The sequence below is a fragment of the Castanea sativa genome, chromosome 5 (genome assembly GCF_040712315.1).
Source record: "Castanea sativa cultivar Marrone di Chiusa Pesio chromosome 5, ASM4071231v1".
Classification (NCBI taxonomy): Eukaryota; Viridiplantae; Streptophyta; class Magnoliopsida; order Fagales; family Fagaceae; genus Castanea; species Castanea sativa.
Genome location: NC_134017.1, coordinates 33453781 through 33466528, shown reverse-complemented (window position 1 = coordinate 33466528; position 12748 = coordinate 33453781). Strand labels below are relative to the sequence as shown.

The window sequence follows — 12748 nt, the reverse complement described above, 5'->3', positions numbered from 1 at the left end:
TAATGAATAAAAGCCAGATTTTTCTATATATAATACTTGCATCAATAATCCAACATGATCTGCAGATATTTTATACTTGTTTTGTTTGGTCATGGAGAATGTAATCGCATCCTAAACATATACAGAAATTAATGAATTGTCAAATATAATTCATTTTAATGTTAGGGAGAAACTATTATTTTATTTTATAATGATACCAAGATTATGCATTCAATTCTATTTTACACTTTCATTTTTACTTTTTCCCTGACCTCTTTGTTTGTTCCATTCTTTTACTAGTTCTCAATTCTCATACATACATTTTTCTCTCCCCTCCTTAGTGAGGTCACATCTGACACTACATTACGAGCCCATTGTCTCTTGAAAAACCTAATGTTTGATTAGTAGAGATAGCATGTTAGTTCTAAATCTGACCAGGAATGAAAAATGTTCCAATTCAACTAAAAATAGAAATGTCTCCAGCAATGCCCATGTTGATAATTTAGGGCCAAAGAAATCAAGAAATGAAGATTGTCAATGCCTGCAGCTAAAAAAATTTAGGGCCAATTCTTAGAATTCTCTCCAACAAGTGTGATACTTAAAGAAGATAGCAAGCTAAAAATCAAGCCCCTATTAGCTATAATGAGTTCACTTTAAAATTTATTTGTACTTCCACACCATTACTATTGAAGTATGGCTCAATGTCCAGCATTATTAATTATGCAGCTCAATAGGCAAGAACAGTTATAATAATAAAAAATAAATAAAAAACCTGTACGCTAACATGTAGACTTCCTTGTTGAAGAATCAAAGCAATCTGAACTTCTCTACAGGACCCAATATGAAAGAATCATACAGGAGCAAATGTACAAATTAAGCTCCTAATAAGTTCAAGCAAGGGCAAAGAACAATTGTGTAACTCTATAAGACAAAATTTTGACCCTTTCTAGTTCTGTTACGGTGTTTAACTCTTATCCACAACATCAAATCGAACCCTCATGATGTGAACTTGGTAATTTCATAATATATCTAGAATAATTCCATGCTAGTTGAATGAGTTTTAGAATTACAACCTCTCTCTTTAGTAGTCAGACATGCATGCCACCCCCTCATTCTTTTTGCACCAACTGCTGTATATCTCCCATTTCCAGCTCTTGGCTATTCCATTCTCCCTCATTTTGAAAGATCATTTCAATTTGTTCCAAAGTCTTCCCTTTTGTTTCTGGAACACATTTATGGACAAAAGCAACAGAAAAGGCAGAAAATACAGCGAAAACAAAGAAGGTTCCCCCTACTGTAATTGCACGTGACACTGAGAGGAAGGACATAGCAACTGCACCACTACTGACTCTACTACCAACTGCCCCAAGGGCAGATGCTTGAGCTCTTAGCCTTAGAGGGAAAATTTCAGATGACATTACCCAGCAAATTGGGCCAATTCCTACTGAGAAGAAAGCTACATTTCCACAAACTGCTAAAATTGCTAATCCAATCCCAATTTTCCCTTTCCCCATGAAAGTTAGAGTAAGGCTTAGACCAAGTAAGCAAGTAGTCATTCCAATTGTGCTCACATAAAGCAGAGGCTTTCTTCCCACTTTGTCAATAAGAAACGTAGCAACCAAGATGAACATAGTTTTGGTAAACCCAACAGCAACAGTTGCTGCAAGAAGCTGAGTATTGCCTTTAATTCCAGCATCTTTGAAGATCGTAGGGCTATAATAAACAGTTGCATCAATACCTGTAATCTGTTGGAAACATTGGATTCCACAGCCAGTAATTAGCATCCGTCGGACTGGAGGAGAAGGGTATAATATTTCACGCCACACAGCTTTGGCTTCATACTTCTCAGCATTAGCTATCCCAGCAGCTACCTGTATTTCTGCCAATCTTTCTTCCACTTCTCTTTCACTCTCATTGGTTTTTAGCAGCACTTCTCTTGCTTCTTCAATCCTGTTCTGCATAACTAGCCACCTCGGAGATTCAGGAATCACAAACAAAGCAACTCCCATAAAAATTGAGGGTAAGATTCCGACACCAAGCATGATCCTCCAGCTTAAATGTGGGGGAAGTCCTGAAAAGGCATAGTTTGATACATATCCAAGAAGGATTCCTAAATTTACAAATATCTCAGGAAAGGAGGTAAGAGATCCTCTGGCGATGGCAGGTGATATCTCAACAATATATACAGGAGCAATCATGACACCAAAGCCAATTCCTATTCCAGCGAAGAGTCTACCTACCATCAATACTCGAAAATTAGGAGCAAAAGTCATTACAGCAGCACCAGTCTGAAAGATTATGGCTGCAAATGCAATTGTCCATTTTCTACCGATGGCATCTGACGTTTTCCCGGCAGCTAAACTACCCAATAAGGAAATTATGCTTAAAATTCCAACAAGAATCTCTTCTTGCACCTCTGATATCTTCAGATCTTCCTGAATGAATAAAATTGCTCCACTCATAACACCCACATCTGCGAAGTGATTAGCACATATTTTAATCACAGATTTGGAGTACACTCAATTAACCAGCCTCAATAACAAAACAATAATGAAGACTGGTGCAAATAAAGGTTTTACATATGACCTTATACACACTAACACAATACAAACAAAGCTGATAAAGTGTCAATTTTTGCATATACACATGTAGCCCAAAAACGTTATTACATTTTGATTGCTTTAGGTGGAATTTTGCAACTCACCATGCTAACTCAACAGTCTAGAGTAATTAAGGAGAAAATATTTTAGTTTTGGTAATGTTTTAAATTGATCAACAAAGTTTGTTACTTGGTAGTTTTGCACTAACTCACATGGGATAAAATATTTTCTTCATTTAGAACATTTTGATAAACTGACATGCCTGGATCTCCATGTGCATTCATTCTTATCTAAATTGGCCACAGCAAAGTCCTTTAGTCCAAGAAGTAGATAGGAAAAGCACATTATAGGCACATGAGCCAACTGCCTTCACGGTCTGCAACATCTTAACAGGAAAGTAATTGTCTTTACACATTATGAGGAAACTTCACCTTGATTTTATTTTACCACTTTTCCCCAATGAGCATTTTCTTCCCTCATGTTCATTTTCAGGTTCTTACCAAACAATTCCCCATTAATTACATAACGCTTACTATACAAGATTAAACAAACACCATGCATTTCTATATTCAATCACAGTCATTATTCAGAGCCCCATAATCCCCAGAGTCCAAATTCCAAAAAAGAATTCAATTTTAACATTACATCACACAGGATTCTACCAAATAACCAGATCAGAGATTTTTTTAAAAAGAAAAAGAAAAGAGAGAGAGAGAGAGATTATCATTGCGGGTTCTAAATTCTAATGATCAACCAGATCAAAGTTAGACCATATTGAAAAGGTGACAAAAAGGAAAGACAAACCATATCCAAGAAGCACGGAATTGAGGGAGGCAAAGATGGCACAGAGAAACACAAATTTCTTGGAATTAGAATTCTTCCTTGTTATCACCATGCCATCACTGCACAATGCCAAATCCTCCTCTATGAAATCAGAATCCATCCTCTTGTATTTGTTTTTGCTTCCAATATGAACCTCTCCCACCCTTTCTCCATTCCCATTTTCCTCACCACCCACCAAGCCCATCTCTCTCTCTCTCTCTCTCTTTCTTTCTCTTCTATAATATATATATATGTTTGTGTGAGTTTTAGCTTTTCTATATGAATATACAAATGTAAAAATAACAATGGTCTTTGGTGGTGGTGGTGGTGGTGGTGTTCTATAATCTATACTGACAATATTCAGACAAAAAAAGAAAACAAAATGTTAGATCTGGGATTGGCATAGAAATGAAGTATAAAAACGTTGTTAAAAATGGTGGGGGCTGCTATTAGCATTAAGTAAGGGGGGTGGGGCCCAAAACTGCTCTTTTTTGTTTTTTCACAAGGATGGGTGCGGACATTCTCCTTCCTGACTGCGAGGAATGTGGGGCCCTTCTTTTCCTCCCTACTATATTTTCGTAGGAAACAACGGATATTTCCAAACAAAGCTTGTAATCCGACACCGTCGATTTAAAACTAACGGTAGTTGTTGCACCGACAATAAGTTCCGCGTCTTTTTCACGTGTTTAGTCAGCTTCTATTTCTCTTGGAAATAACTTCTTCTTTCTTTTTTTTTATGGAATTTGGAAAAACATTGTTCCAATATACTTATAAAAAAAGAGAAGATATGACATTGTTATACGCTAAATATGTTTGATATTTATGTCAAAGTCTAAGGATGTTTTTGTGTAAAACTTTTTCATTTTTTCTTTTACAATTTAAAATGGAGTAAAGTTAGTTGGTTTTTTTTATTTTTTTATTTTTTATCGAAAATCTTCTTAATAAATAATTTTAAATAATACAGATAAAGTGAAACCCTTCAAATCAATTTTTTTTTTTTTAAGTAAAAAATATAACAAGTCAAATAGTTCAAATTAGAAGCAAAAATAGAGATTCTATTGAATTAACAAGCCACCATTATAATAAAAAAAAGTAAATTTATAACTTAAAAACTAAGAAAATAAAATTTTATTTTAAAAAAATTATGTTTATAATATTTTTACAACAAATTTTAGGTGGTAGGTTGATACTGACTGTTATTGATAGATAAAAATGTAATTTAAATTGTGAGTTATTAAAAGACAAAAAAAAAAAAAAAAAAAAAAAAAAAAAAAAAAAACTTATATAAAGAGTTGTCAAATTGTTAGATTTTTAATTTGTGGTTGTTCTAGCTTGGAAAGTGAACTATTAATATCCAAACAAAGATATCTTACCCTTTTTTTTAAGCAATTAATACATTACTTCTTTATTTGTAGTCAAAGTAATTGTTGAATCTGATAACGTCCATCTTTTGTTTTCATTTTCTTTTTTAAACTTCTTATTATTGAAAGTTTAGAAATTTTGTTGATGATAAGTTATTCAAAAGATACATTAGCCATTAACAGAGGAAGGTAAATCCTCAAGCCATATAATATATACTAGTCGCTAATTCGTGCTATGCACGGGAACCTACCTATTTATGAGATAGACTAAAATAATTTTATAAAATCTTAAATTGATTAAAAAACTACATCATTACATAATTTGCTCTTATATGACTTCAATTTGTGTTACAATTTGATGAAGAAGTCATTGCTTGAACGTGCAATGGTTTACAAAAAATTTGTCAAGCAATTTCAAATACTGCAAAAAATAACTTAAAAATTTAGATATTAAAACTTCTGAAAAACCAAAAAATATTAAAGAATCAAATGATTCACAGCTTATAAATTATTAAAACAAAACAAAATATATATGACTAAAAAATAGAACAAGATTGGGTTACATTCAAAAGAATAATTCATGACTATAAGTTTGCACCCTATCATAAAATATCATATTAGTGAAGTAGAAAGATAATAATAATAATAATAATAATAATAATAATAATAATAATAATAATAATAATTGTAAGCGCACAATTGCACCTGGCCCCAAGAACAGTTACGGGCTCAGGCCCAATGAGCCTTAAACAATATGAATTTGTAGAGTGTGGGCTTGGAACCCAGGTTAGAAGTTACTAAGGAATAATTGACAAGTCAAAGATTACTAACACTTGAAAATAACAAGGAATATTGTAAATCAACCTCCTCGGACGTAAGCCAAGAGGTGTTCTTATATTATCTCTTGCCCTTTTCTTCTTTTTCTTTTTGATTACAAAAAAGTCCGTCCTCCCCCTTTTCTGTTCTAGCTTACTCCTTAAATACTCTTCTTTTTGATACTTTGTACACGTGTTGACCTAACTCCCCCTTAGCCTAGATATTTCTTTTCTAAGTGCCTTTGAATAGTAACCAGAAGTTTCCCCTTCACTGTTCAGGTGTCACTTCCCCATTAATGCGGCCAGTGTGGTAGGTGCAGGGTCTTTAATGCGGATGTGGCAGCCTTTACCTTTGGTATTTCCCTAACATCGGCACTTCCAGGACATTCAAGGGTTCACCTCTTTTAACCATTGGTCTTGGCCGTGTCATTCCCCAACCTTTACCATGAAGTCCCTGGTTCTCCAGTGTCCGTCCGAGGAGAAATCCACCCTCGGCTGTACTCTCGGGTCCTCGGCGTATGGGCCGACCCATAGTACTAACAAGTCCTAAACCCAAGAGCAGGTCGGCCTTCCTTAGCATAGCCCAACGGCCCATGTACCCATCAGGGTCTTTTTACTCCCCACAATAATAATAATAATAATATCAACGTTTGAGTTTGAGTTTAAGTTAGATTTGTTAGAAAAATAAAGTTTCACTTTTGGTTAAGTTTAGATTAAACAAAAATAATTTTGTTTAAAAACAATGATAAGTTTGAGTTTAACTTGGACTTGTTAGAAAGATAGAGTTTCACTACTTGTTAAGTTTGGACTAAACAAAAATAATTTTATTTAAATAAAATAATAATTTTATTTAAATATTATGTTGACATGAAAAATTCTAAGAGCTTCAAAGGTTTCGGTTTTGATTTCGGTTTTATATATATATATATTGTCCCTAGCATGCAAGGTAATAATGTATTTAACCATTAAGGCTCTTGATTTTGTGCTCAAGGTTGTTGATATGGAGTATGTTGTTTAATCTATTGTTTTCTTTGTTGTATTTGGATCTTCTCTTTAATGCATTTATCCATTTCAGCAAAAATGTTGCTTCTTTGTTGTATTTGGTTCTTTCCGTTTAATACATCTATCCATTTTAGCAAAAAAATTGCCTTATTTAGAAGCCACCCGGGAACATGTTGTTGCTAGTACTCCTCATGAGTTGCAAAGTTTCTTCTACCAATTGTCCATAAGTTGCCACTGAAGAATGGTTTTCTCGTAATAACCCATACAAACCCTTATTTGCAGTATTTTGTACATACAATAATAAAATCATGAATATCTCTCGAGCAAACTTGATGGAATCAATTGCACTTACCAACTGAAGGAAAAACTGGTTTTGTATCTCATACAAAACACATAGCGGAAGCAATAAACAATTATCTATTTCATTCATGATTGATAACGTGCACTATGTAAATTTCAGAATTTAAGAACAAGATAGCGTACCTTGGTGTGGAGAAATTCAAAACAAAGATTAGAAGCACTTGGGAACACTTTTATTCTTCACTCCAATTCCACTTTACGCCCAAGATGTGTGGTCTCTCAATCAGTTTTCAAAGGGAGAATGAAAAATGTGTCTTACTCTAACATACACACCGTTTCTTATATCTCTAATAAAAATTCTGTATGTTTCTCCCTTTATAACTAACTGATTATCTAATTAGGCTGACCTATTGGGCCTTTCCAATTGGGCTTTAGTGTGTGGCTTGGAGTGGGACCAAAAGGAACCAATAAGACACTAGCTCTAATGGGCCTTGGGCTTTTCCGTTAACTCTTGACAAGTCCAAAGTTACCATTAATTATATTTAATACCACTATATAAATATAATTGTACTCTAGGCCTTATTAATGAATTATATCCCAAGATTTTATTATACATGCAACCCCTTCATAAAATATTCGTAGTAACACAAAGTCATGAATGTAGACTACCACTTTGTAAATTACTACATCTTATCCTTGAGTACCCGGTTTAATCTTTCAAAATTATTCATTATATATTTATGAAATCCAATTAAACTTATCTCAAGGGAATATTTTATATCTCCATCAAAAAACTATGAATTCCATTTTGAGAATATATGTTCCATCAACACTAAATGTGGCTGCCCAACATACTGAAGTTTTGACCGTCACTTTAGATCTCACTCCTGATATATCAAAGCAACCTACACCTCACGATCAGGTCTATTATTCTCTCAGGATTAAGAGTTCATGCAAATAGAAGTCGTGAGATTTATTATTCATTTGACAGTCGTTAGGAGAATAATAAATCTCACAGCGGTCCAGTTCAATATGTCTTAACTCTTAAAACATATCAATATATCAACTAGAAGTCTCCACTTCCATGATCAAGACAAATCATCTTAGTTGATACATTATAGTCTTCGCAGATGAAATGCCCAATTTCGTCACTGACTACGAACTATAAATTCTGAGTTTACAAAGAACTTGTGATTTATATCTTCTATGACTAAATCACATACTATGCATCTTATGGACTATATGATAATGTCCAAATATTCATGTTACCATTATTTTAGATAATAATAAAATAACTTTATCAATTACAATATTAAGTCATACATCATGTCATACATAATGTCACACATAATATCATACATAGCATCATACAATAGGATTTAAGGGCACAAATCCTAACACCAACTTCAAACTTTAACAAGTATCAATCAGGGATAATCTTTAAATTTGAGCAGCAATAACTAGACCTTGTGACTCATAGATAATAAAACCATGGCGGCAAGGCGTACACAATGAGGATTTGAAAAAAAAATTAAAGAAAAAAAAAAAGCAAAATCCCTGTTCAATTAGTAAACACCATTCGTCCGCAGCTGCCAAATCTATGAATGCACTAACTGATTCCATAAAGATTGGATAAGCTCTAACGAACCATTAATGCAACTAATCAAATACTGACACGTGTAGTGTCTAAATAACCAACTCCACTAATCAATAACGAATTGTACTAAGCCTTATGTCTCCTAATCAATAACTGAGCTACAGGTTGTTTTGGAGACTTCTTCAACTTGTGAACTCTCAGTAGCCTTAGTAGCAGTACCTTGCTTTACATCCCCCCTCAAACTGGAGGGTGGAACACCAAGCAGTTTGGAAGCAAGAGCTAGTAATTTAGGGGAAGACAAACCATTGGTAAAAATATCTGCCAATTGATCATGAGTAGAGATGAAGTTCACTCTCGATGAAGTTCACTCTCAATTCCTTGCTAAAAACTTTTTCTCGGATGTAAGGATAATCAACCTCAATATGCTTTTGTCCTGGCGTGAAAAACAGGATTTGAGGCTAAGGCCAAGGTATAAATGTTATCACACCACATCATGGGAGGAGTGGCTAAGTAGACAACTAGATCTTTGAGAACCATCTTGATCCAGCATAGTTTAGCAACGATAGTGGTGAGGGCCCTATATTTTGCTTCAGTAGAGGAATGAGCCACAGTTGCTTGTTTCTTAGCAGAACAAGTAATAGGAGAAGCACCCAAAAAAAAAACCATACTAGTAATAGATCTCCTATCAAGAGGAGCTCCATCCCAGTTAGCATCATAATAAGCTAACAAAGACAAAGGACCGGCAGGAAATCAATTCCCATGTGCAAAGTACCCTTGAGATATCTAAGAATCCTCTTAGCAGCCACTAAATGATGTTGAGTAGGATGACTCATAAATTGACAAGCCTGCTGAATTGAGTAAGAGATGTCTGGTTTGGTGAAGGTAAGATATTGTAAGGCACCAACCATACTTCTATAAGAAGTTAGATCATTGAGTAATGCACTTGTCTCGGAGCTAATATGAGAAGTAGGAAAGCATGGAATGAGACTAGGCTTGCAATCTACCCCTTGATCATGTTTCTTGGCTTATACTTGTGGACATAATAGGGAGCCACCACCTACTTTTACAATGGCCTAGGAACCATGAATATAGCGTCCTCTTGAGGAAGAACCTTTTTTTTTTTTTATCTTACTACCAAAGATATGGGTTCGAAGTTAAGGTACGGTCTTGGGAAGGTGTTAGGCATCCAAACCGCCCAACCCTAAGGTTGGCTTCTTCTCATTGTGTCTTATGTCTTAACCCTATTAAAGGCATATTCAATATTGTATCTATACTCACACACACACACACACACACTAACATTCATCTAAGCAATCAACATGGCATCAATCATCCCAAAACCTAATTACTCATCTATCATGGCATATCATAACCCAAGCATACATCTATCTCATCTCATCCAAGGCAGCAAGCATATCACAATACTGTAGCATTAACAACGCATTAACATCAAGAGTATCACAAACATCCAAGCATAGCATCATGTTATTAACCAAGCATATTCGTCATGTTCATAAACTATATCATGCTCATCATTCTAATCAAATGCATGTTCATGTAATAATGCATGACTTACCTCACTTACCTCATAGCACCACAGCACCTAAGCATCAATGCATGTTCATGTTCATATGCATGTTAATGTGATTTATCCAAGATTTAAACCCTAATTATCAATCTATCAATTCAAGCAAGTAAAATATGTTATTCTACAAACCCTAGACCTAAACATGTGAAAACTAGACTCAACAAGACCTAAACATGTGATTAAAACTAACCAAAACAAACAAAATAGCAAGAACCCTAAATCTGGGTTTCTAGACACGAGGATGCGTACGCATATACGAGTATACGCACGCATACTGCCTAGAAACACAGTTTTAAAGTAAGCAACAAACAACAATCAAACAAAACCCAGCATGCTTTTAATATATAATCAAAGAACCTAAACTAACAACAAAGATATCAAAGATCAAGAAAAATAAAGATAAACAAACCAAAATTTATACCTAAACATGCTTTGGACCTAACAACAAATAGGAGCAACACTTAGCACATCAAAACATGTTCATCAATATATCCAATCATATCAACTTTCCAATCAAAACCATGATAAGACAAAACAAAATAAAATCTAACAAAAAAAAAACATATTTCTAAGCATGAATAACATATAAATTAAGTGAGAACAACAAAAACACAAATTATAAAATATCCAAATCAGGGAAAAGCCATGAAGAGAGACTTACCTTGCTATGGAACACAAACTTGATTGATATTTAACCGGCCCCTCAGTGCCTACATAACAAGATCAAATGACAATCAAAGGAATCAAATTATTTCAATAGTTCATAAGTGATCACAACTCAACAAAAAAAAAAAACAAACGTTCTTGAAAAGATTGTTTTGAAAAAGGTTTTGAAAGGATTTAGAAAGTCGTTTTTGCTTTAAGACTACTAGAGAAAGGTTTTGAAAAACCAAAAAACGTTCATGGTGGCTATGTGTGCTAAACAACAAAGTTAGAAAAGTGTTTTGGAGAAGTTTAGGTGAAAAGTCAACTCTCTCTTGCTAGGGTTTTAGTTTGGAGGCATAAGGATGTATTTATATGTTTAAACTAGGGTTTTCAGGTTTATTTTTAGGGTTTTGGACGTTCCAAAGGGTCTAGGAGCCGAGCCCCATCAAAGAGGGAGGCTTTGAGCCCTAAAACATGAAGTTTTAGGCCTCTGGAAAGCGGCCTGGATACGCAGGTTTTAAGCTGCGTACGCATGTATGCTCCCCAAGCACGCATGTGTCCCCAAAAACCCTAATTTTTACAAATCTGATGGCTCAGCTTCAAATGATCATAACTCACTCAATTTAAGTCCAAAGTAGGCAGAATTTGTATTCAAATTGAAGTCTAGGATGTCTACTTTCCAATGAAACAAACCTCACTAAAAAATTATGTGGATCAAAAGTTATGGTCAAAACAATGAGCAAAGGTCATTTTTCAGCATCATTTTCAAAGCAATTTGAGCCCTTTTGAGTTGTAATTACTTCCAAACTATCAAAATAACTTTAATTACCTTTTGTAGACATGTCAAGCTCATCATTGGAGCCGAGGACTAAAGTTTATTAACTTGGTACAAAATGAGGTGTCTACAATACCTAACATCGAAAGATCACAGTCTTGTACCCCACTTAGGCCAAAACATACACCATGTGGGCCTGAAAGTAGTGCAGCAGTTTCCTCGTGGCATGCACTAGGGCCAAAGCTATCTTTTCCAAAGGAAAATATTGGGTTTCTAAGTCTACCAAGGTTTTGCTGACATAGTACACTGGATTTTGCATACTGTCCTAAACTCTTATTAGTATTGCGCTCACTGTATGCTTGGACATGGCAAAGTACATGTATAGGTCTTCACCAGGCTCAGGACTAGATAAAATAGGTGGGCGAGCTAGGTGGAGCTTCAAGCTCTAGAAGGCACTATCACACTCCTCGATCCATTGAAATCCCTTCCACTTCCTAAGTAGTTGGAAAAAAGGGCGACATTTGTCAACCGACTTGGACACAAAGCGGTTTAGGGTTGCTATCATCCTTGTAAGCTTCTGTACTTCCTTTGGGTTCCTCGATGGATTGAACTATTGGATTGCGCTGATCTAGTTGGCGTTGACCTCAATTCCTTAGCACATTATCATCTAACCAAGGAACATCCTAGATCCCATCCTAAACATGCACTTAGCGGCATTGAGGCTCAATTTGTGGTGCCTCAATATCTCAAATACCTTGGTTAAATTCGACACGTGCTCCTCTGACTTCTTACTCTTGACTACCATGTCATCGTTATACACTTCCACTATTTTACCAATCTGCTGCCTAACCATCCATGTAACCATCTGCTGGTAAGTTGCCCTAACATTCTTTAAACCAAAGGGTATAACCATATAGTGGTAATTACCTTCTAGAGAGATGAAGGATGTCTTCTCTTGATCTTCGAGAGTCAGAGTGATTTGGTGATACCCCTAGAAGGTGTCTAGAAAACTCATCGTCAGATAGCCGTATGTGGCGTCCACTAATTGGTCAATCTTTGGGACAGGAGAGGGATCCTTAGGGCATGCTCTATATAGATCTGTAAAGTCAATGCAAACCCTCCATTTCACATTCTTTTTTTTTAACACCACAGTGTTGGCCAATTAGTCCGAGAAGAATACTTCTTTTATAGCCCCAGCTTGCTTCAACTTCTCCATTTCCTCCTTTATGGCTTCCACATGGGGTTTAGTTAATCGCCTCGACTT

At 35.2% G+C, this 12748-nt stretch overlaps 1 protein-coding gene across 1 annotated transcript; it reads right to left on the bottom strand.

The window, feature by feature from the left end:
- Positions 1-723: 723 nt before the first annotated feature.
- On the bottom strand, positions 724-3821 carry LOC142633953 (putative polyol transporter 4). The gene is made up of 2 exons (XM_075808214.1): positions 3384-3821; positions 724-2452 (listed from the first exon to the last, which is right to left on the bottom strand). The coding sequence occupies exons 1-2, from the start codon at positions 3604-3606 to the stop codon at positions 1089-1091; spliced, it is 1587 nt and encodes a 528-aa protein (XP_075664329.1). The 5' UTR covers positions 3607-3821; the 3' UTR covers positions 724-1088.
- Positions 3822-12748: the final 8927 nt, after the last annotated feature.